We start from the raw sequence: 21,973 nt of genomic DNA, 5'->3' as shown, positions 1-21,973 counted from the left end.
GCACATACCCTTCATCCCCAGTTGCTCAGGTCCTTTACATAAAATGGTAGAGGATTTGCATATAACTCACACGATCCTCCTGTGTACTCTGAATCATCTCTAGACTACTTATAACACCCAATACAGTGTAAATGCTATGTAAAAAGTTGCTATAGTGTATTCTTTAGAAAATGAAAAAAATTTGTACGTGTTCAGTACAGTTGTCTTTTGTCCAAAATTTCTTACTTCCGGTAGGCCGAAACCTTGTGTGCAGGATACAAAGAGCAGACTGTTCACAAAGCTGCCAGAGCTGCCATCATCAGTGGCTCCTAACTACAGGCACATACCACAGCAACCTGTGGAGCTTTAACAATCACACATGGCCCATGAATCCAGCCATAGATTCTGATTCTGTAGGCATCTCCTCTTTGAAAGAGCCACATGTGATTCCCACGTGCACCTGCAGTCAAGAGCACTGCCTATGGCCAGGTGTGGTGGTGTATGCCTATAATCCATGTTCAGAAGGATAAAACAGGAAGGTTACTGCAAGTTCAAGGCCAGCCTGGGCCACATAGTAAGTTCAAGGTCAAGCTGGAGTATAAAGTGAGACTCTAAATGAACAAAACGAAACACTGTCTATGAATTAGTATCATTCAACTCGGCATGCACCGGAAATGCCATGCCCAAATCCACCCAGCCCAAGTGAGCTGTGAAAGAACAGCTGTCCTTTTCTAAGTCTTGCAAATAATTTGCATGAGAGGGAAGGGTTGAGTCACCACCGTATAGGAGGTTGTCTCACAAATCCAGGACAGGACTTCATGTACATATATATTGTCAGAAGCCTATCTTCAGGTAACACAGGATTAACAGGTAAAGGGGAGGTAAATGAATAGAGAGTTCAAACTGGGTGTGGTGGAGCACGCCTGTAATCCCAGCATTCTGTGGGGCTGAGGCAGAATGACAGCAAGTTAAAGCCAGCCTTGGTTACACAGTGAGATCCAGTCTCAAAATGAAGACTAAAAATAGGTTGAGGGAGGTAGCTCAGGGCAAAGGCCCGGGGTTCATTCATCAGAACTGTGGTGGGGGGGCAGAAAAAGAGAATAGAGAGTTCATAGATAATGCAGTGGAATCAGAGGGAAAAAGTCCACTTTTGCTAACCGGGGGCGGTGAATGGTTGACAGACTAACCACGATTAAGGCCAACAAGAAAGGGGAAAAATCTCTCTCTCCCAACTTCACTCCCAAGCTCTGCCCTCACCCCACACAGGTGTGCAGAAACTGAGGGTGGAGACCTGCAGTATCCATCCCAGTCTCAACCTGACCAGTGGCTAATGTGTGAGCTGATCAGAGGACAATGAGCAGCAACAGCGCTTTGTAGGGGTGAAGAGGAGTATACTGAGCTCATCTATATTCTTTTCCCACCTTGTCTGAGCAAACCAACTTTAACTGGGCAATGATAGAGCAGTTTTAAATCTGACAGTATGTCCTGTATCACTGCTTTAAGAATTCTAAATATTTAATACTTCTTTCATGCTTTCCAACAAAATTATTACTCTGGGAAAAACTATCTTTTGAGACTTAAATACAGAGGCATGATAGACAAAAAAAATTTTTTTTGGTCATTTCATTCTAACTTAAAGTATTTCAATGAACTTCTAAAGTGAATGCCTTTTTTGTTGTTGTCGTTTTTTTTAGTTTCTTTGAGACAGGGTCTTACTATGTAGTTGAGACTGACCTGGAACTCACTATTGTAGCCCAGGCTGGTCCAAAACTCACAGCAATCCTCCTGCCTCAGCCTCCCAAGTGCTGGGATTACCCCAGCTGGTAAATGCCTTTTATTAGTTTTCACTGTGTAACAAGATTGTCCTGACAACCTCTCTTTGCTGCTTCCCCTCTTCCACTAGGACAACTAGGCGCTACAGTTAACACACCTCTTTCAGAGTTTCAGAATTTGTTTTCCCTCTTCAAGTTTTTCTGTTGAAGGTGTTCACATAAATAAAGTTGGAAAAAAACTGTATGAAACTTATCCATACACATCAACACTTAGATTCAACAACTGACACTTTGCAACACCTGCTTTATCTGGGACTTGTCTTTCCCTCTCGGAACAATTTGAAAATAGTTGACCTCGTGATCATTTAATTCTTGAAAGCTTCAGCATGTGTATTCCTAGAATAGGGACATTCTCATGCATAGTGTCAATATTATTAACAGTGCTAAGAAAATTACTATAGTTTCCTAATAGTGTGGAGATACAATACATTTTCAAAATTTCTTGGGTGATTGCAAAATATGCTTATGATTTTCACATTTTTGTTCAAATTTCTTGTCGATTTGTCATGGATTTGTGTGGTTCTGAGTAATGCATGTGATCACTAAACATGCCAGTCCCACAGGGAAGGCCCATCACTCATGAGAACTCTGCATTCATTAAAGAAAACCACCTTCCTACTTCTACATTTAACAGCTTAAGAATGTTTTTAAAGATTCACAATGTCCTATGCTCTCCCTTCTGACTGGTTTACAGAAAGTATTTCTGAAATTGTTCACACAGAGTATTCTGAAATGGACTGGTAGCAACTTGATTCTAAAACCTTCAGTTTGACCTCAGAAGTTATCCTTGTCTTTTCCTTCTTTTCACAAATCCTTAGTTCTGCAGTGCTTACTGGCTGTTCTGTAAGTACATCTTGGCAATAACTACATGCAATGGTGTGAGAACCCTCAGAGACCAGTCTGTACCCTTGCAACAGTGCAAACATTTATATTTTGCTTTAATGCTGGTGTGCAAAAGCTGGGAGGTAAATAACTCTGGTGGTGATGGTAACGGTGGGGATCGTGGTGACGATGGAGATGGGGGTCCCCACGTCAGGCCCTTGCTCTAAAACCAATATATTCAGAAATATAAACATAATGACGTTTGACCAGGAGCCCCTCAGCACACATTCTACGCAAGGGCAAAATGGCACTGATACCAAGGAATCTCCTTTCACCTGCAGAGGGATTTTCCTAGGGCATGGTGAATAACAGGCATTTTGTACACTTAACTTTTACCAATATACCCGCTAATGTCTCATTTCAGTGGGGAATGCGAAGAGAGCAGAATTACCAGACTAAGGAGAAGATTGTTCTGAACGTCTCAAGCAATGCCTGGCAATACCTTATACCCACAAGCCTGACTTCACTGTTTGAGAGAAGGTCCTTTTCCCTAATACTATCACCTTGTTTTGCAAAGTAGTTTTTATTTTTTAATTTGTGTGTGTGTGTGTGTGTGTGTGTTGTGTATGTGTGTGTATTATGGGTCTGACCAAACACTGAGGAGTCCCTGTATTCACCTTTGTAAGGCAAGCTAAGAATGTTCTACAGAGTGCAAAGTAACATTCACTGTAGGTCTTTGTGAAGTACAATGCACATCTGTAGGTCAGCACCTCCAGACACAAGGGAGAAAACTCTGATTACGTGTTGCTTAACCCCTAACCTGGGCTTAAGTGACTATTCATTATTCATTAGTTTTAACTCCCCTTCATATAGTAAATAAGTAAAAGTAGCATACTTTCACCAATTACTAACACTCTTTAAATATTACAAGCCACTCACAAATTTGTTTTAGGCTCCAAACAGTTCTATCCATTACCAGATTACTACTCTGCACATTTAAAACCAGGTACCGTGTATATCCAGAAATAACTGTAGAACCATCCTGAGCACGAATGAAACAGGACTATGTTGCTAAAGTTCATATGTTAACCCAGAATCTATCCAACCTTATTATGAGGAAGAAAAAATTGCCCAAAGATCCCAAAAATCTAGTAGAGATCCTGGGAGAAAACAAAATACATCTTGAGAAGGCCCATCACAGGCAGCTTTAAAGCCAAGGAATCAAAATTATCTTTAACTACTTGTTAAAAACAACCCTAGCAAATTCCAACACGCATACATAGTTTACTTAGCAAAATAAAACATCCACGTTAATAATGTTGGCAACTCGGCTACCAATTTTTATGAAGTCTCCCTAAAAATGTTTGAAATAGATTTGATCTAGAGACGAGAAAGGTATCTACACTTTTTTTTTTAAACACTGTTTCCCTTTGTAGAATTTCAGGAACTTTACCACAGAAGAAAGTGATATTCCTGATCATGGTAGAAATGGCTCTTTGAACTGGCCAGTACCAGAAGATTTACAAATGCAAAATCAAACGCAGAAATGATTTTCTTATAGGACACACAGCTTGACCCAATCATACACATTACAGGTCAACGACCAAAGAGTATTTTGAGAAAGCTGAGAAGAATGCTCACCTGCTCTTTGGATGGCACAAGAAGCTCTTCAATCATCATGCTGTCCCGGGCATAGGAGCTTCTGTTCAAGGTGTAAGACCTATCCGAACTGAAGGAGCGGAGGCTGTTGTATTTACAGTTAACCATTCAACAGTGGTAGATGATGATGAGATGAACAAAAGAAAATTAATGCATGCAACTTTCCAAACAGGCAAGATGGCTAAAAATATCAACAAGTTTTTTTTTCTTAGAAGGACAGTATCAAAAATAAAATTCTTTATATTGGAGGAAATGTCTTAAGCACACACAAACTGATAATCAGGTTTTGTTTACAATTAGGCCAATTGTTTTTCAGTATGTGTAAAGATGAAATGAATAAAAACTAGATGTTTGACTATGAATCTGAACCACATGATACTGAGAATTTTCAGATAATTGATAGCGAATTTTCTGGGTGGTGGGTCAGATCTTAGATTATAGCTCCTCTTTGGCGTCTCTCTGCTTGCTTTGCACTTTTGAATGGAATTATGTCGCTGAGAGTTTGTTTATAAGTTTTTGAGAACTAGATATGGGTTTAACTTATGGAGAGCTCTGGCTTGTAGTTGCCTCATGGAAAATATCATGAAAAAAAGTATTTCAAATATACTTGTATCATCTTCTTTGCCACCTTCCTGGCCTCGAAGAAACATTCAAATTTCTGGGTGGTTATTCCCTTCCCTGCAAATATCCCACCTGTCCTCCCTTGACTCTTCTCTTCCCCCTCCTAACCTCTCTGAAATCCTCCATGTAGTTCCTGAATTTCCCAGAGTACAGCTCCAAGATGCTCTGAAGTGCCTTTCATCACACTGACCTCTAAACTGAAAGCCAGCAGAGAAAGGGACGAAGGAAGACAGCTCTGCCAAGTCACCCTGATGACCTCGCGTATATCCAGCTCAATCAGGAGAGGATTGGAAGTGTAATCAGTCTGAGTCTCAGATTAATACCTGTGATCCCCCAGGAGCAGGAAGCACGCAGATTTGGAGGAACTACGCCAGCGTGGTTTCCCAGCTGCCTCCCTACCTCACCTGACGGCTGTCACGAGATAGCTTTTTCTCACTTCCACGCCCCAAGGAGGCCTGAGTTTCCTGTCTCATCCTTGGAAGACAGCTGTAGAACATAAAATCACTCAGTTGAAGTTTAGAATCAGCTCCTCAGCAACATGGTGTCCCACAGCTAGCATTATAGACATCTAGTGCTTTTTGTTTGGGTGGACTCTTCAGTGTAGGGACGAGGATGTTTTCCTTATTCATCACGTCTGTAACTGATATACTGATTGGATCTAAATGTTGTTTATCCTATTTTACCAGTTGAATCAGTCGGACCTTGGCACTGGCCTTTTGCCTTAGGCATACCTGGCCTGAAACAACAGCAAAGAAGAGTACTGTAAATAAGGAATGATTCCTTGCTTTGCACAAAAAAGGTATCCCATTGCTTACTAGTATTCTAAAGATTATCTGAAAGTGGGTATTCTTATATCAAGATACAGAGTTGACACAGAGACCCCTGATATTATAGGCATTATTCTGAGTGTCTACACAGATAAGTAGGTTTATACTTCAAGGGCGAGAGCCTTAGATTTCAGCAGAATCTCCAGCTGATCTTTCCAGAGTCATGGTTTAGTATATTCAGTAAGCATGTGTGGGCTACAATGGACCCTCAAGTTACTACTGGCCTGACAAACAACTTGAGTTAATCAGATTAATGAAAGATGCATCTGCTTCTTATTATCTATAGCGTGTTCCCAGGTAAACATCCAGACCTCAGCTGCATTGACTTAGTTACAACCAGCCCTTGGGAACCCATCAAGTTTGTAAGTAAAGGGTTCACTGTACTACGATCATTGTCCCTGCATAGAGGAGCTTACCTAGAAACCCACATGACTGAACCGTTGGCTCAGTCAGGCCTTCTGTGCACAATCATGTAGCCCACAGCTCTTCCTCTTCGCCCCTTCTTTCCAGCTGTGAGCATTTCCTTCTCTTACTCCTTCTGCTTCTAGCCTCATTTTTTCTCTCCAACACAGCAGAATCTTCCTAAGAGCAGGAATTCTTTCCAGCTCACCACTGTCCAACAGATCCCAGAGGTAGGCTGGAGATGTGCTGGATCTGTGTCACTCCCAGCCACATGTGGCTACCCAGCACTTGAAGTGTGGCTAGTGTGGCTGAAGAACCGCTTTTTAAATTTTATTGAACTCTAACTAATTTGATTCAAATAGGCATGCGTGGCTAGTGGGTGCACTGCGGCTTCTAAGTATTCATGGTACAAGAGCTCCATTGGCGCAATTTGGGAGGAACTCTGTAGACAACATTCTTTTCCTCAAATTGTGATTCTCACTGCATGGTACGTTAACACTTGTGGTATGTGAGACAGTTTCATTGTATAAGTAGAGAAATACTTAAAACTTTTAAGAGATTACATATTTATTTTAATTTCAGTTTTTTAAAGATAACTAAGACACGTTGATACTTTTCAACATCTCCTTCTTTTAATATATATATATATATATATATATGAATGGCAACTGCAAAACAGAGCTCAGGATTGGTGATAGCCCTAGCTATTATCAGAAAGGTCTAAAGTTGTCTTCATTTTACCGGGTATCTAAAGTTTCTATTCCTGGTTATTCTAGACCAACTTACATTAGACGGATGGAACCCATTAAATCCATGAAATTTCACTCTGAATCCTTAACACACCTAAGTATTTTCAGGAACTAAACCTATGGATTATTTGCTTGGCAGTCTCAAAAGCATCAAATATCTTTTAACTAATGCCAATAATATTATTTGTAGCCATCAGTATACCATAAGTGATAGAGGAAGTGTTAGAAAGACATGCCTCAAAATCTAAAATTACAGTAGTGTGCCTAGCACTACTCCAAACAGCATCTGGCAAACAAACAGCACTAGAAATCAAGACTTTTTGTTTAAGACTACTGAAATGTTTTCAGTTACTTCATGCACTGTACAAAATTTGTCAAGAGATAAGTTCCTTAAGTGTTCAGTCACCTTGGCATTAAGTAACATTTCTTTTTTAGCTTCTTTCTAATTTTCTTAGAATCACAAAATGGATTTTCTAAAGCAAAGCAGAAGGAAAAAAAAAAGCAAATCACAGCACATTACAGCACAGCACAGCACAATGCTGAATAAAATAAAAATGAGAACATGAGCTGAAGAAGGGCAGAGACATCATAAAAGTGCCATGACTTCTTACCTTATCTTGGGACTATTTTTAAAGTATTTTTAGAAAAAAAACCAGGAGAAACAGAATGCCAAAAAAAAAAAAAAAAAAAAAATCAGGGAAAAAAAAAAAAAATGTTAGTAGAAAAAAAAAAAAAAAAAAAAAAAAAAAAAAAAAATCAGGGAAAAAAGAAAAAAATGTTATGGTTGAATGAGTTACACATTTAACACATTCCTTTTAAAATGTTACACTCAGAATAATTTACTTAATACTCTAACAAAGTGCTGTAAAAATATTAGCTTTATAGTTTTTCTTAAAAATTTGCCTCTGAGCATAACATAAGTTGCTAATGTAAAAAATGACTCACATATAATAGCCACAAATAATGGTGCAATCAAAATTAGATGTGTGACAGCGTTGGAATAATCTCAAGAAAAAATTATAACAGGCAGTACTCTGATTTCATATCTCACTGGCGGTCAGCTGCTATAATTTCATACATGCTAATGAATGATTCACAAATTTGACAATGAGAAGCAGCTAATTATTGGATTATAAAAGCTACAAAATGCTAAACAAGATATAAGCAAGATATAAATAATCTGTAGTTCCTTTACAAATCTGCAGATTTTCAGTTATAACTTCTTGCTCTGTGATTACCTGAAATATTGCATATTTTCAGTTTTTTCCCCTCTTCTTGTTAATGACACCTGCTAGAGTAAGGTTTTAAGGCCTTTTATAAGTGTATTTACAAAGAAAAAGTTCTAAGTCAATGAAGTTCAAAATTCTACTTAAAAAAAGACTATCTCAAAGAAAAATCAATTCAGCACCTAAACTGGCCATAGCAACCACACTCAGAATAAACTCCAAGGTTTACTTTGTGGGAAGTGCCATTTATTATTAGACAATGAAACTTTTTTACAACAGATTCTTAAACTATAGGAAAATGTCCTCAGGGCTCTGGCTTAGAAGGTTTAATTATTAGCTTTAAAATAACTTGACTGTCAGCAAATGGGCTGTTAATCCACACCAGGAAAAAAGAAGTCTTCCAAATTCTGGACAAAATCTTGTTTCTTTCAAACAATAAGAAAAGTTTGAGTCAAGTTTTTCAGTGCACAAGTTTTACACTTCAGTTGTTAAGGACTGAATTTACCACCATTCCTGTCTGTGACTGATGCTAGGTTACTGTTATACTAATGGCTCCCTTTGCAAACAAAATGATGGAAGAGTGGCAGAAGAGATTTCTATATTTGGCTGCCGATTTTAATAAATACATTTTTTCAGAGATGCCCTCTTTTAAGTCTCAGTCATGAATTCATTCCTTCAACAATAAAGAACAGTAGATGATAAAGCTGGGGATTTAGCTGAGTGGTGCTGCTGCCTGCCTCGCAAGCGCTAGATCCCCGAATTCGATCCCAGGTACCAAGAAACAGAACAAAACAAACAGTAAATGATCCATATTCGGATTTATTTGTAAATAAGATTTTTCTCTTGCTATGGAGCAAAATTTAATTTGGAGACATGTGACCCAGAGTGCTTCCCCCAGTTTTGTCAGTGAGCTCAGCTGTTACTATATTTGAGGCAGGACTATACAGTACAGCAAAGAACAAACACTAAACATGTTTGATCACATGAAATTAAGGACTGAAAACCATGAAAGAAACAGCAGAGCATGTTATATCTTAGTTGAAAACATTTCGCCAAACTCTTACCCTCATCCAAAGGGCACATTTTGGAATAATGTGGAAAATTAAAATGATGTTGGTTTATGACAAACCATGGTTGTTTTAAATTAACTATGAATAACATGAACAAAAGTACCTCGCAGAACGAGCTCCAAGACTGAAGCCCATGTAGCCTTCTGCAGGCAGAGAATCATCACCCAGTTCCTTCAGGTCCTGTGGCCCCAGGTATTTGTCTGTGTCCCCTGTCATTGCATCTTCACCTGCAGAGGTACAGAGCAAGCCAAGATCAGAAGCCTCCCTTTAGCAAAGCCGTCACTTGTGGAGAAAACCTGTTCCTCTGGTCAGCAGCTAATCACCCACTATCTCATACCATCATTCCCTACCCCCAGGATAATTTTTGTAGCTTAGAAAGAGAAAGTACAAGCAGAGGTTAGTACACAATTTCACGAATGAGTTTTTTAAGTGCATACCCAGCTGTGAGTCTGAAGTACCAATTTTTAAACACCACCTCGCCCTTAAGGCCCTAGGTGAAACCTTGAAGTTGGTCATCCTTTTCTTCATCTCACCCATGATGAGGGCAGCTTGTCTGAATGGACATGGATTGCAAAATAAGAGATACATCTTCATTACATCTCTTCTAATTTATGGGGGAAGAGAACAGATTTTTTTAAAAAAAAACTTTTTTGCACACACAGGATTTCAGTTTGAGATTTATGCAAGAAAATAGCAAGTTATACATGTGAGCTCAAACTACTTATTGGGGAACCCTGGAAATATTAATGTTGCACTATTTCTAAACCCCTCGAATTATCAAAGCACCCAACAGTCCAAATATTCTAAGTCTACTTAGAAAGCAGCCCTACCTTCTAAAGAGATAAATGGGGGCTTTTACAGCTTAAAAGGAGGGCGGAATGAATTGTTCTTTAACTATCAATGTAAAGAGTTAAGTCACATAAACTGCTTTTACTGGCTACATATGCCTAACATGACCTCACACAGAAAGCCACATTCCAAGAGTGACAGGGCAGGTTTTTCAATTGTCTTTGCCCTCTGGGATGTTTCCCATCCTCCTCAAAATGTAGACAAGGCTGTGGAAAAGTTCCTTCCACACACAGGCAAATTCTGATTTTTTCATGACTCTCATTTTCTTTCCAGACACAAACTTGGCTGTCTAAAAAAGATTTCAAAAACATGTATGTTTCTCAAAGTAAGTGATTCATGCGCCCCGGCTATTTTTTCCCCATTCCTTCATTCAGTTCCGTTTACAATTTCCATTCATTTAAACTCAGAAAACCACCAGAACTCAGCTTAAACTACCAACCCAGTCTAAAAATACATTGTCAACTACGGTTTTTGCAAATGTACAAACTGAAGAGAACAACTTTCTACTATTACCTAGTACCAAGAGACTGTTTTAAATCATTATTTACAGCGGGGCTCCTAACGCATCCAATGCCTCGGAAACAAAACCAGCACATTCCAAGTACAACTTAAAGAAAGAGCTTACTCTGTGGTAAAGCCATTTCCACCAGGCGGGGCTGATCAAACGCTTTCCTGACGTTTCCAGGAATTCCTTACGCAGTGATTTGGAATCAACTTCCAAACCAGCCCGAGAAGAGTGGATCCACTCTCTTCACCACAGCTGTGGCTTCTGCCTCAGCATCTTGGGCTCCTCGTAGACAAGTGAGGAATTACACATTCTTTCCCACTCATGAGAGTTCGAAGATTTTCAAAATTTCAGATCAAAAAAAAAAAATCTGGCAACACTTAATTGAGATTAAGATCCGTTTGATCACTCCGCAGACATCCTTTTAAAGCGCCTTCTGATTGGATTAAGAACTCCGCTGGCAAGCCTCTAGCAGGCCCCAATGGCGACATAAATGCAAGCCCACGAGTTATTTGTATGTAAATATGAGGACTGCTTCGGTGTAGCCTTTCGGTAATTTGATACTGGTGCCCGGTGCCTAACCGGGTAACTGAGAACTGCCCGAAAAGCAGGGAGAAAATGCGAGGTGCCGCGTTTAAGTAGGAGGCGACTCTCCTCAAAAATGAATGAAGAATCAGCCAACCCCAGGTAGAGAGAACAACCGTAGAAGAAAACAAAGAAGTGGCCCTCGCAGGGAGCGGCTAGGAGCAGCAGGCAAACTTTCAACTTTGTTCTCAGCTGGGAACACCGGGAGCTTGTTATTTATGGTCCCTGTCAGGTGGAAGGAGGGGAAAGGAGAGAGGGAGGGCCTGCCCCTGGGTTGAGGTTGTGAAACCCTGGGGCCAGGGCAACAGCCGCAGTCACAGCACTCGCAAAGACGAGTTTGGGAATATGCTACGGCCAGTGCTCGGGATCAGGAGTTGGAGAAGGGAGCATTCATAAGACCGGCTGGGTGGGGAAGAGCAACAGGGTGTTTTGCTTTATTTTTGGAACAAGTCCTCCCAACTCTTTAATTCAGTCCCGGGACTAACTGGGTCTCCCTCTGGGGAGAGGGAGCCAAGCCCAGGGAGGGCAGGTGTTTTAGGGAGAGCTGGTGCTTTGGGGAGGGCTCCGATGCCTGGATAGGAGCTGGTCCTGGAGGTGTTGGTGTCTTTACTGTTCCATTGTCTCTCCCTGGAACTCAGTGCCTCCCTTCTAGGCGACTCCACCCTGTTTATATTGGCAATGAGGAAAAAAACTACTAGCTGGGTTTGTGCATCCTCCATCTGGGTACACTGCAGAAGCCAGTTTTTCGACACCCCCACCCCCCACACCACAATAGCTGGAGAATTAGGCTAGAAAAGGAAGGAAAGCGTTCTGAAGCTGTCCTGCCGAAGTAAGCTAGCCCTGGCCTCTCTTACTAATGGTTCATCTGCCCTCTAAGCTTTTTACCTACAAACAGCAATTTCATTCTGTAGCACTGATGAGGTAGGTGTAGGACAATGTTTTTTTCCCTGGATAAATGCATAAATGAATGAAAAATGAACGACTCATAATATTAAAGTGTTATGACACCTTCTGTCATGGTTGGTTAGTCTGGCTGTAATCAACATTTTAAATATACAGAAATAGAAGGGAAGCCAGTTGTAATGCCTGGTCCATATGGAAAACTATTTCCAAGTGAAAGAATCTCTCCCCAACCCTGTACGGAAGGAAAGCCATGATTTCAAGAGTAATGTCTCAAAAACAGAATCCGTACAGCTGAGTGAAGCCTCTTCCAGTAGATGCACTGAATTCAAAATTCCAAACAAGACCTGAGATACAGATATAATGTGCTTCCCAGGGAGGCCATGGCCAGCTTCAACCCTGGCCACCACCCCACCACACCCACCCTGTGTATCGTCATAGTCAATTCAGTCCCTAGAATTCCTTAAACTCTGAGACTTTGAACCTTACGTTGGGTGTACTCTCTTGATAGAACATTGGCCCCTCTTGTCCGCTTACCTAATTTTTCCACTCTTCTTACAACCTCTCTCCCTGCCTTCCATTCATCACCTGAGGCGAAGTGTCCCCCCCCGGGGTGGCCCTGCTTACCTAATTTTTCCACTCTTCTTACAACCTCTCTCCCTGCCTTCCATTCATCACCTGAGGCGAAGTGTCCCCCCCCCCTGGGGTGGCCGTTGTCAGAATGTCCTATCAATAAAACTACCTGCTTAGTTTCTCCCATTGCCTGGTGAAATCCCTAGACTAGGAGTCAGTCATCTTTTCCCTGCACCAGGTATAGTGGAAGCACCCCATAAGTATTGTGTAATTTATGACTGCTGGTCAAGAGGTTAATTTGTTCTATTTTCATTTTTTAAATTTCCATGTTGGGCTGGGATTTAACTTAGTGGTGCCACTGCCTGCCTCTCAAGCACAAGGTCCTGAGTTCAATCCCTGGTATTAAAAAAGAAAAGAAAAGAAAAATTTCCATGTCACAGCAAGTTAGCACTTTTCTCATGACTGGCTTACAGTAACATCTCAGTAAATGAGAGTAAGTCTCTTACTCTTTACTCCTCCTTCTTGGACTTAAGAATGGTCACTATGAAATCAAAATAAGCCCTGTGTTGGGTAAGGGTAGGAGTTGTCAATACATTTGGCCAAAAAGTAATTAAAATAGCATGATGGCAGTAATTATATACTTACCATTCTAGAACAGTGAAAATATTTCTTAAAAGATGTGATTTCAGAAATAAAAACAGCGGTATTATTTTAATGCAGTTCTGCACAGGAGGTGCTCTGAGTTCAAATTCAAGCCCTATTATTTATCGATTGGATGACCTTTGAAATGTCATTTAAATATTACAGTCACAGGGCTGGGGATTTAGCTCAGTGGCACCATGCCTGCCTCGCTGGCACAAGGTGCTGAGTTCAATCCCAGGTACTGCAAAAAACAAACAAAAAACCCAAAAATTTCAGTCACAGTAGTTTAAGGGTTACAAACCTGGGATAAGGCTGCCGCTATTCCAAGAGTTTCTGTGGGGATTAAATGAAATAATGCACACAGTAGAGGCTTTATCAACTCTGTAACTATTCTAACGCAGCTTTCTCCAATGCCCAACTTATATAATTAGCACTTAAATTGTTACCATTCCTACCAGTAAAGACAAAAGCCAACAACAGCAGGGAATGTTCCTCCTCTGTTACTTACACAGGTCCTGGCTTGTACAGGTGTTCAGCAAATATTTGTTGATTGAATGAATACTGTAAATGATTGAACAATAACAACAAAAAGATCCACTGTCCTTTGAAACATTCTATGATTATTGTGCAGTACAACATACTACTATAGCAAAGGAGGGAAATAAGTAGTAGTGAGTGAATTGTTAACTGTTTTTTAACCCATCATATAATCCAAAAATATTTTGTTTCATGTTATCTTCTAACCAATACGTAAAAGGCAACTAAGGTCTTGCAAGATGCCTCCCCTAGCCTCACCTCCACCAAACTATGCTTCCTTCTTTTCATACCTTTGTGTTTGTTTTTTTTTGGGGGGTTGTACCGGGAATAGAATCTGGGACCTTGTGCTTGTGAAGCAGGCGGTGGAACCACTGAGCTAAATCCCCCGCCCTCTTTTCATACCTTTGTGTAGAGCCCTTATTTCAAGATGGGAGGCGAAAGTTTTGTACAGAAAAATTCAGGGAAAGTGATTTTGCATGACCTCTGAGTTCAAAGAAATTTTGTATCTTCTTAGGGCCTCTTGGAATGCTGGTTTGGTAGAGGAAGCCAGTCCACTGTCAGAAATCTGAGTACCGTGAACCTACTGTGTCACAGAGAAGCTTAAGTGGACCCTTTGATGCCGAGAGTTCAGACTTTTGAGTGAAGGCATCATCTTGGACATCCGGTCATGTTACTCCTGCCTCAGCTGCTAACTGCCTGCAACATCATGAAAGAGCCCTAGAAACCAGCTGAGCCCAGTCAACTCACAGAGCCACAGGAGATAATAATAAACTAAACCACCAAGTTTAGAGACGGGTTATTATTTCTATCACTGGGCTATAGCTCCAGCCCTTCTTAAAAATTGTATTTTGAGACAAGACCTCACTAAACTGTCCAGGCAGGCCTTGAACTTGCTATGCTCCTGCCTCCTGAATAGCTAGGATTATAGGCTTATGCCCCATGCTTGGCTAGGTTGTTGCTTTGTAATAGATCAACAAAGACAAACAGAAATGGAAAGGATGAGGTCAAAGGTAAGCTGAAGAAGCCCTACACTGACTGCCTAATGCATCCCTAATAAAAAATCAGGTGTTAGCTCTGTAGTACATTGCATGATTTGTACAGACACCAGAAGTACAGTGGCCAGTGCTGTTAGATAAAGCCTCCCTATCTAGTTTTGAGCACAAATGTTCTTTTGTGTTAATCCATTTCTGTCAATAATATATCACAACTTAGAAAATGTTTTAAAGGGGACACAACACTCTCAAACCCACCTCGATCCCACCATTGACCAAACAATACAAATGCCAAGGGAGGCTTTACATTCACTTTTCCAGCTATCTCTTCTGGTTTTCCTTACGTGGCTGACTAGGCTAAGAGACTTCAAGTACCATAATGGCCCGTTCATTCACAGCTCCAAACATTTGCCCAGCAGGAAAACAATACAAAATACAGAGAAAGGTAAAGAATATATTAAATAATTACCAGGACTGTGGTAAATCAAATAGGTGTGCCCTTACTCTTTTTAGATTTGAAGCCACTGGTCCAGTATATACTTTGGTATATATACTCCTACTTTCTTGCAATCTTCATTATGATCCCTTGTGATCATTTTTTTTAATGCTGAGTAAAGGAAACAGCTCTTGGTGTAACATTTGAAGGTGTTTTCTTGTGCGAGGAGTTCTCTCCTCACCCTCTCTTTCTCCTTCTGTTTTCCCTCTTTTCCTCTTCAGAGAATTTTCTTCTAGTCTTTCCCCATTTTAAAACCACTACCTCAATATACTTTTGTTGCTTTTCAAAGGACTGAAAGTTGCTTTCTCTTCTGAGTAGGGACTTGAATAATAAATAGAGTTCTTTAAAATTACTATACCAATTATATTGCTAAATTTTTTGTTCAGAAGTGCTTAGTTCTTATGAAATACAGAATATTCCCAAATGTGTAGTTTGTAACACTAAAAAGCTGAAAACACCTCCAAATCAATAAATACGGTAATACAAAATCTTCAAATTCCCTATTTTGAAAAGTTCAATAAATGAATAAAGAGGAACAACATAATTGCTATTCTGATTCATTAGTTGGATTCTTAATAGAACTTAGCGAATAGTTCTCCACATAGCAGTTAATGATCAAACTTAGATGAGTTAAATTTACTGATACTTATTCTTTAAAAAGTGATTTTTGAGCATATTGCAAAGAGAGAAAATGAAAACTACCAAGATAAGTAATCCTTTAACCATCTCCAGTCTATACCTTAGGAAAATGAGATCACATCATTATAATCAACATTTATATTTATTGAGCATTTACTATGTTCTGGACACTGTACTTAGTGCTTTGTATATACAGTATCATTGTATTTAATTCTCACCTTGTTATTAAAAAGAACTATTATTTATATCTATTTTAAGATCAATAAAACCCAGTCTGTGATGATGGAATAAATAATCCAGGATCACTTAAAATATGGAAAAGATGGGACTCAAAATCAATTGGTTTGACTATGGAGACCTACTTTTTAACTACTATAGCATGTTGCCTATAGGAAACTTAGAATATTATTGAACACATACTACAAGAAATTGTAAATCGAAAGGTAATCTTTACGGGAGCAGGGGGCTTTGCATCTTTCTCTATCTGGTGCCCAGAACAGTACCTGGTCCATAGTAGGTGCTCAATAAATATGTGAAGAATTGAAAATTCAGTGATGATTGCCTTTGCAGAGGGAACTGTATTACTGAGATAATGGCAAGGCAGACTTACTTGTCACCGTAAACGCTTGCACCTTGGGAATTTTGTACCATGTGCATCTATCACCTATTCAAAAAATTAATAAAATTAACAAAATACAGGGACTGCAGACAGGACATACAGACTGTGTGTTCCAGCCACCAGAAATACCGTTCTGACATACATCAGCCTGCCAGGTAGACATTGACATGAGCATGAGCGTCTCTCCAGCAAATATGGAGAGGAAACACGACTTTATGACATTCTCCTTCACTCTTATGAGAGGCAGACCAGAGAAAACGAGATTCACAAGAGCCACAGGAAGAAGTTGTTACAATGCGGTATTTCTGGTAGCTTCCTCATGCCCCGAAGCAGTACTTCATAACCCTCGCACCTGAAAATGTGCATTCCTAACACATTCCCAAGTGACCTCATGCTGCTGCTCCAAGAACCACACTGGAGAACCAAAGTCTAAAGGAATTTTACAAGTAACAGTCATCCAATGGTCTTATAGAACTAAGTTTCTATTTTCCAGGGGAGAATTGCTGGGGTTAAAATACGAGCTTCCCTAACTAAGTTCTATTAAAGGAGTACAGTTTCTCAAATGTGGACGTATACACAATATTTGTGTCACAGGGGGAGCTGGTTAACCTGCGGCTGTCGGGCCCACAGGCCCCCTGAGTTTCAGCACAGGTACCAGGCTCTCAGGCAACTGCAATGCTGCCTGTCTGCAAACCACACTTCAAATATCCAGAGGGCAGAGCCAGCCGTTGCCTTTCAATAAAGAAGACCAGGGCATAAGCAAATTTTGTGCAGTGACTTATCCGATGCTTTCTGTGTGTCACACTGAGCACATTTTATGTGCAACTCATTTAATCCCCAACGCTATGGTACTATTCTCCCCATTTATTCATAAAGAAACATTCAGAGAGGTTCACTTATTTCTTAGAACTTGCAGATAAGGTTAGGAGCAGAGTCTGGGGTGCAGCCCAGACAGTCAGCCTGTAGAACTCAGACCCTTCACCTTCACACCATGATGGGGAGCTCAAAGGGAGGCTTCACCTCAGCCTGAATAGATTCAGGAGATGCTAAACAGAGGGCGTATGAGTCAAGTAGAAAGGAATAAAAGACCATTTCCAGCTAGAGGACACAGCACAAGAGGGAAAGAATGGGTGTGTTCCCAGAACAGCAAGGCATTGAGCTGGTGGAGACTCAGTTTTAGGGCCCTTCTGCGGGGCTGTAAGAGTAACAAGGGCCATCTGAGTGGCCCTATTGGTGGGTGGTAACACAATCATTTTGAGTCATTTTTTTTTTTAAACTGAAGACTCAGCCAAAACCCTTCCTTATTCTCTCATGCTCTTAAAGCAGGAAGTAGGATGGTCATATCTGTCTGACAGAAAAAAAAAAAAAGAGGAATTGCCATTCATTGGCATCCATTAAATGCCAGTGAGTGTTCCAATTCCTTCATATACATTTCTTCTTTTCGTCTCAGCAATTGTATGAGAAAGGAGTTGATGAGAAATGAAGCCCAGCATGCTTTAATTGTTGAAGGCTCAGAAAACACAGATAACCTGGAGAAGAAAATGCTTTCCATCAAGTTTAAAACCTTAACAGAAAGATTTATGTGCGATGTACCGCGTAAACAATATACTTTCAACCTAGAGAATCCAAACCACTGCATTTACTCATAGGACTTTTTCCTAGAGATCCTGACATTTTGGTTCTCAAATAAGCAAGGAAATGGGAGTAGCAAACAGAGGTGATCTGGTAAGATGAGGACCCTTATCCCCTCACACTTTAATCCCAAAGGTTGAATTCTATCCTGGAGCCATGCAATAGTTAATGGAAAAATTACTGAAATTCCAGATCTGCATTTCTCCTTCCATTTTGCAGAGGAACCCACTGGACTTTCTGGCGTGGTTGGAGTTTCAGAGGAAACAGCAGGCAGCCCCATCTTCAAGGTAAAGAATAGAGTCCTGCTCTGCCTGTCACCTCAGCTCAGAATGAGCAATCCATTCCCTGAACCTTTTATTTTCCATCCTCTCCAGCTCCAGTGGCTGTTTTTCCAAAACATACGATAAGCACTGGAGTAGAAAATTTCTTGCTTTCCTTCTCAACATAGGTGATGACTCTGGGGTAAGCTGAGGAAATGGATACAGCATGGATGAAATACCAGACACCGAGAAAGCTGAAAAGCTGTGTTCCCATGCATGGAAGAGATTCATGTACCCCATGCAGGACAGCCATCTGTTGCACCCTTCTTTCCTCTCCGTCTCTCTGTGCTCATGAGGCCCTGGCTTTGTGGGTAGCATTTGAATGACGAAGTCTGCATACTTCTCAACAGTAAATTGCTGTTACCCCAAGGAACAAATGACTGTCTCTGTTCATTTTCTTTTCAGAGTGCAAAGTCAATTTGATTCTTCATTTGTAAACATTTTCTGTTCATTGTGGCTAGATTAGCGTCTTAAAAGTTGCATAGCAGTTTACTGCTCCTTAACCCAGGCTAGTTTCTAAAGTAAGCATACATGACTCAGTGTTGGAACTTTTCCAGATGTAGCAATAAAAAACGTCCCTGTGATCTTGGTTGGGTTAATAAACAAACCCATCCCAGAAGGGAAAAAAGATTCAGTGTCTTTCCTGCAAAGAGGTAGAAGACAACAAGTTTGAGACAGACACTATAATTTTTTCATGTTCTCAGCCCTAATGTAGAAATTCTCCTTAGTCATCTGAGTAGGAGTAGAAAATACACTGACTTGGTCAAACAAGCACCTAAATCTTTTTTTTTTTTTCCTGTACCTGGGATCAAACTCAGGACCTTGTGCTTGCCAGGCAGGTGCGGTGCCACTGAGCTAAACCCCAGCCCTAAGTACCTAAATCTTAAGACAATGCAGAGAGAAGAGAGTAAAAGATTACTTACCCTGGTTCTGTGATCTAAAATGTATGGCACTTGGACTAGACAATGTATTAATTGCTAACCACAAACTACCTCTGTGAAATCAGGCACCAAAATACTGGTTCCTACCTTCATAGAAATTAGACAGCTACATTCAAGGTGACAGCATCACACCACTGGTTCTTCTATCATCCTTCCTTATCAGTCTAAGGCCTCAAACCAAGACCTCCCTAGCCCCAGCTCTTCGTGTGCACAACACAGGAACACATTCACTCTCCCCAGGAATGTACAAAGAAGTACCAGGCACTTTTTCCACTGAGTGCACACTGAGTAAGCAAGGATTTGGCCTGTTTCTTCTCTTATCCCCAAGTTGCCTATCGTTAAGGCAGCCAATAAACACTCTCTCATTGGTTTGTGTTTCCAAGCTATAACCCAAAGATGAAGACACACAGTGCAAAGACCTGGGGGCCTTTTCTCTGTTATCATCTTCACTCTGACCCTGGTGATAAGGACTCCTCCCGCACGCATGACATCTTTCCTTGGTCTCCCTAACTGCTCACTCCCAACCACCTGCCCTGGTCCTTCAGTCTCAGGGGTGACAGTTCCTGGGCTCACCTTTCCTCTCTGTGGTAGACTGCACTGTCAGGGGGACAGGGATGAAAAATGGTTGGCTTAGGACCTACTTCTACTGAGGCAGGTCAGACGCTTCAAGTGGAAACACAGGGACAGCAACACGTTAGAGGAAGAAGTAAGCATATTCAGAATTACAACTTGGTTTGGACACATAAAAAATACCAGCCTACTATTTGCAGTAAATAGCTGGCCCGGCAAATTCCCAGCCACCTCTATAAGTTGTTCCAGCTCCTCCTTCTGCCTCCGTTTTGTGGTAAGAAAATACACTTGCTATCTGCCCTTCCTGGGGAGGTAGTGAATGGAGGAGGCTCACCACGGGTGGTCATCAGGGGTTCCTGTGATAGATATGGCTCACCAGGGACATCCCCAGGGGTTCTCTGTCACTTGTGCTGTTTAGAGCTCCGGGTAGTTTCTCCTGTGGCTTCACTAGAACCAGCTTTTCCAGTTCTCCCCAACAGCCCTCACCACTTCCTCTCCAAGTCCTTCAGCTTTCAGTGCCTCTTCAGGGTCAGTATAATGAGTTTTCTAAACTGCTTCCCTTCCTCCCTGAGCTCTGCCCTAGGGGTCTTGCCTGGGCAGTCCTGGTGTCACCTTCCCCGCTTGTCACCAGTCCTAATGCTCAGCTCTCTGGTGGAGGCCTGTGGTTTCCCATCTCTATACCAACTGACTTGCTTTCTGAACTTGGAAAGTCTATTTCCAATCTCCAGCTTCTACCTCCCCTGCAATTTCTGCTTGTCTATATTCTGCTTATTCTTTAACAAGCTTTCCCAGTTCCTTGGCGAAGCCCTCAGTATCTCCCCTTCTTGGGAATTTCCCTACCATGTGATCTGTTCTCTTATGGCATCTCAATGAGGAGAAAGTCTATGCACAAAACTGAAATCCAGCTTCCTATTTCCATGATGGTGTGCATCTGAACAAATGTCTTAAACTCTTTGAGCCTGATTCCTTAATGTAAATTCAGCCTAAAATATTTAAATTAGGGCTTTAAATTCAGACTAAATGCAAATTAGGAGTAATAACCACACTAATAATGCTGTCAAGTACTTTGAGAGAATTAACCAAGTGCCAAGTGACTAAGTACTGAGAGCACATTGCATGCTAAATTCTAAACTGAATCTTTATACACAATCTCATTTAAAATTTAAGCCATCGAACAGTTATGGGGCTCCTGTGGACAGTACGAAACAATTTCTGTTAGAACAGAGATAAGGCACAAAGGCTCTGCATATGGGCCCGGCACTGACTAGTTGTATGATCTTGATGAAAATTCCCAATCTTGTTGAAACTTATTTTCCACATTTGTAAAATGAAAATAACAGAAAGCTGAAGCAAGTAGAACTGCACTTCAAGGCTAGCCTGGGCAAATTAGGGAGAGCCTGTCTCCAAATAAAAAAATATTTAAAAGATCTGGGGATGTTGTTCAGTGTGAAGACCCTGAATTATGCCCGGTACTGATGAAGGGGTCGGGGAGGAATGGAGGGAGGGGAAACGGAAGGGAGAGAGGAGAAAAAAAAAGCAAGGAAGAAAGAAAAAGGACAGAAGAGAGACTGTAATTCAGAGAGCTGCTGGGAGAATCCAAGTGAAAGTGTACCTTCTTGGCTAAGTGTAGAAATCACAGTTTCAAAAGGATATCAATCAAAGAACATTCTGTTTTAGAATTAAAGTCACTGTCTCAGTCCACAGATCTTTTTCTTTCTTTAGCTGAAAATTATTTTGAATTCATTATTTTTAAGATGTAAATACACCTTGGGAGGATCTTTATAAAGCCGTTTATCAATTCAACATGTGCCACGGACTTTCTCAGCAAAAAGAGGCGCAGCTGGAGGCAGAAGGTACACAGCCGGTAAACTCCATCCTGCTTGTTCTTAGGAGCCCCACACCTTCCCCTTCCCTGAGTTCCCCTGCGCTGCCACACCCTTGATGAGACAAGGCCCGAAGCTCTGCTCTGCGCCAAGCACTGTACTA

General features: G+C 40.9%; 1 protein-coding gene across 24 annotated transcripts in view; it reads right to left on the bottom strand.

The window, feature by feature from the left end:
- Ank3 (ankyrin 3) overlaps positions 1-21,973 on the bottom strand; it is a 316,318-nt gene that overhangs the window by 93,128 nt on the left and 201,217 nt on the right. For 9 of the 24 annotated variants that reach the window (XM_033766574.1, XM_033766575.1, XM_033766576.1 and 6 more), the window contains 3 exons: positions 9,291-9,414; positions 7,503-7,514; positions 4,275-4,377 (listed from right to left, as the gene is read on the bottom strand). In XM_033766574.1, coding sequence (XP_033622465.1) covers positions 4,275-4,377; positions 7,503-7,514; positions 9,291-9,414 — 239 coding nt within the window. Of the gene's footprint in view, positions 1-4,274; positions 4,378-7,502; positions 7,515-9,290; positions 9,415-10,661; positions 11,304-21,973 lie in introns of those variants that run through there. The other 15 variants (XM_010602930.3, XM_019204416.2, XM_019204421.2 and 12 more) reach the window with 6 other exon arrangements.

Source organism: Fukomys damarensis, unplaced genomic scaffold (assembly GCF_012274545.1).
Source record: "Fukomys damarensis isolate Sample0158 unplaced genomic scaffold, DMR_v1.0_HiC HiC_scaffold_20, whole genome shotgun sequence".
In the NCBI taxonomy this organism is placed as follows: domain Eukaryota; kingdom Metazoa; phylum Chordata; class Mammalia; order Rodentia; family Bathyergidae; genus Fukomys; species Fukomys damarensis.
Note: the sequence above shows the minus strand (reverse complement) of the source record. Positions and strands in the feature narration are given on the sequence as shown.